Genomic DNA, 2,009 nt, shown 5'->3' with positions numbered 1-2,009 from the left:
AATTTTTTAGATTGTTATAATTTTTTAATTATTATTATTTTCTATTTGATTAATATTTACTCTTGGTTTTGCATGCTGAATGTAAAGTAGATCAGGAAGCACCAAATTGTTAAATGCATACCTTACTCCAAATTTTTTTTGAGAATGAGTCCATGATTGAAAGGCTGAATGCAAGTTACTGAGGGAATGGAAAGTCAGTGTAAGGGTGTCTAAATGTAAGGTTCAGATCAACTAGTAATGCTGTCATATTCACTGTGGTAGTAACCTGTTGGGTGATGATGTTTACAAGTATATTTTGCCAACTATTTGCAGATACCTTTGGTTACAGAAGAAAGTTTTTGTATTGCTGAAATTTACTTCTACCTGTTTAAGCTTTTATATCAATTTTCAACTCTATAACTTTTTATGCATTGCTGTAATTTGTTTGTCCTGGTGCACTTAAATCACCCTTATTTCGTATGCAGTGTGAGTGAGGATTTTAAACAAGGGAGTTGTGAGCTGGATTTATCAAGAGATATGTAACCAGTGTGTTAAATACAATGGTTATATTAAATAGCATGCAGATGAATTTAACATGGCTTAGATAGCACTATAGATAGCACTACAATAAAGAAATATTATACCATTATCAAAGTACTTGATTTACAAAACATGGGTTGAATTATTTTATTACGTTGGATAAAATTTCCACCTGTAGCTGTATGCCTAATGTGGTAACTTCTTGTTGATTGATTCTTTTTGCTCCATGGTAAGTCATACCTTTTGATAGCTGTTTGGCATTAAGGGTTTCCATAACCCTTGATGATTAACATATATAATATTGTATATTTGTATTATGATTTTTTTTTGTCTGGGATGCCAGATTTTGACTGACAAGATTTTAATTGGTACTATACATTCCCATACACTTGTTTTGACTGCTTCTTGAAGGTTCTGTTTGCTAATAACTGAGACACCCATGGACAAGTAGTTTCATTCTTACCATTAATGGGGTTAATTTTAAGTTAAGTGTAAAGTTAGCCTAATGGATAAAGTAATAGACTTATTGATAGTAATGTAGATAAAGAAATTATTGATTTTATAAACATTTATTGGTATGGTAACTTGGTGAATTCAGCTTACAGGTCTTCTTGCTGTATTTGGTCATCTTGCTTCAGGTATTCTGTTCATTACGTAATGGGAGATATATAAATGCTGTAATCATTATGCTCACTGTTGCAAGGAGCTAGTATTGTGGTGGAGGTGATATTGCTTGAAAATCTTTCTTTTTTCAAAATTTTTTGTTTAGATTGTTTACATAGCTTTCAATGTCTATCTTTCCAATTTAGATTCTGCCTTTTGAGAAATAATGAATGGAAGGGACATAGTGGTGATGTTAATTTGGTTTATACCTCAGTAATAAGATGATAATATGTTTCTGTACAGGAGGAAGATGAGGAAATTCTGGCAGAGATCATTTTCCACCGGGAGACTGACAGCAGCGGAGAGGCCTCGGACCCCTCCCACGGCATGGTACGACAACGAACAATGACCCTTAGCACCCAGGACGACCAAGCTCCTCAGGGTGACAAGGAAGACGAATCAGAGTCAGCATCTGAACGCGCAGAGAGTAGCAGCTCCCTCATCAGGCAAAACACAGTTACGCTTAGCAAGTCAGAGGAGAGTGAGATTAGAGATTCGAGAGAAGGCAGCGAGGAAGTAGAGGAAGCAGAAGTTGAGCAGGAGGAAGAAAGGCAGAAAAGCGAAGACCTTAAGAGTTCGAGAGATGTAGAAAGCCCTGTCATATCATCACAGGATACAGAGGTAAGAAATACACAAAGGGACCTTTGCCTTTTTTTTTTTTATCAATATAATGATGAGGTAAAGAATTACTAATCTTTTTTTTTTTTTAAACTGGTTGATAATGTATACTTTTGAGATTTCTAAAAAAGATGGGAAAAAAAGTAGATCTTGATCATAACTAAGATTTTTATGATAAAGTAGTAGAAAGAAGTACAGATTTCAAGCAC

At 34.5% G+C, this 2,009-nt stretch overlaps 1 protein-coding gene across 1 annotated transcript in view; it reads left to right on the top strand.

The window, feature by feature from the left end:
* LOC119592459 (serine/arginine repetitive matrix protein 2-like) overlaps window positions 1-2,009 on the top strand; it is a gene marked incomplete in the record, with an annotated part of 34,461 nt that overhangs the window by 20,359 nt on the left and 12,093 nt on the right. Inside the window, 1 exon segment of the mRNA XM_037941282.1 lies at window positions 1,426-1,803. Within this exon segment, the coding sequence (XP_037797210.1) occupies window positions 1,426-1,803 (378 nt within the window).

Source organism: Penaeus monodon, chromosome 30 (genome assembly GCF_015228065.2).
Source record: "Penaeus monodon isolate SGIC_2016 chromosome 30, NSTDA_Pmon_1, whole genome shotgun sequence".
Taxonomy (NCBI): Eukaryota; Metazoa; Arthropoda; class Malacostraca; order Decapoda; family Penaeidae; genus Penaeus; species Penaeus monodon.
This window is presented reverse-complemented; position numbering and strand designations above follow the sequence as displayed.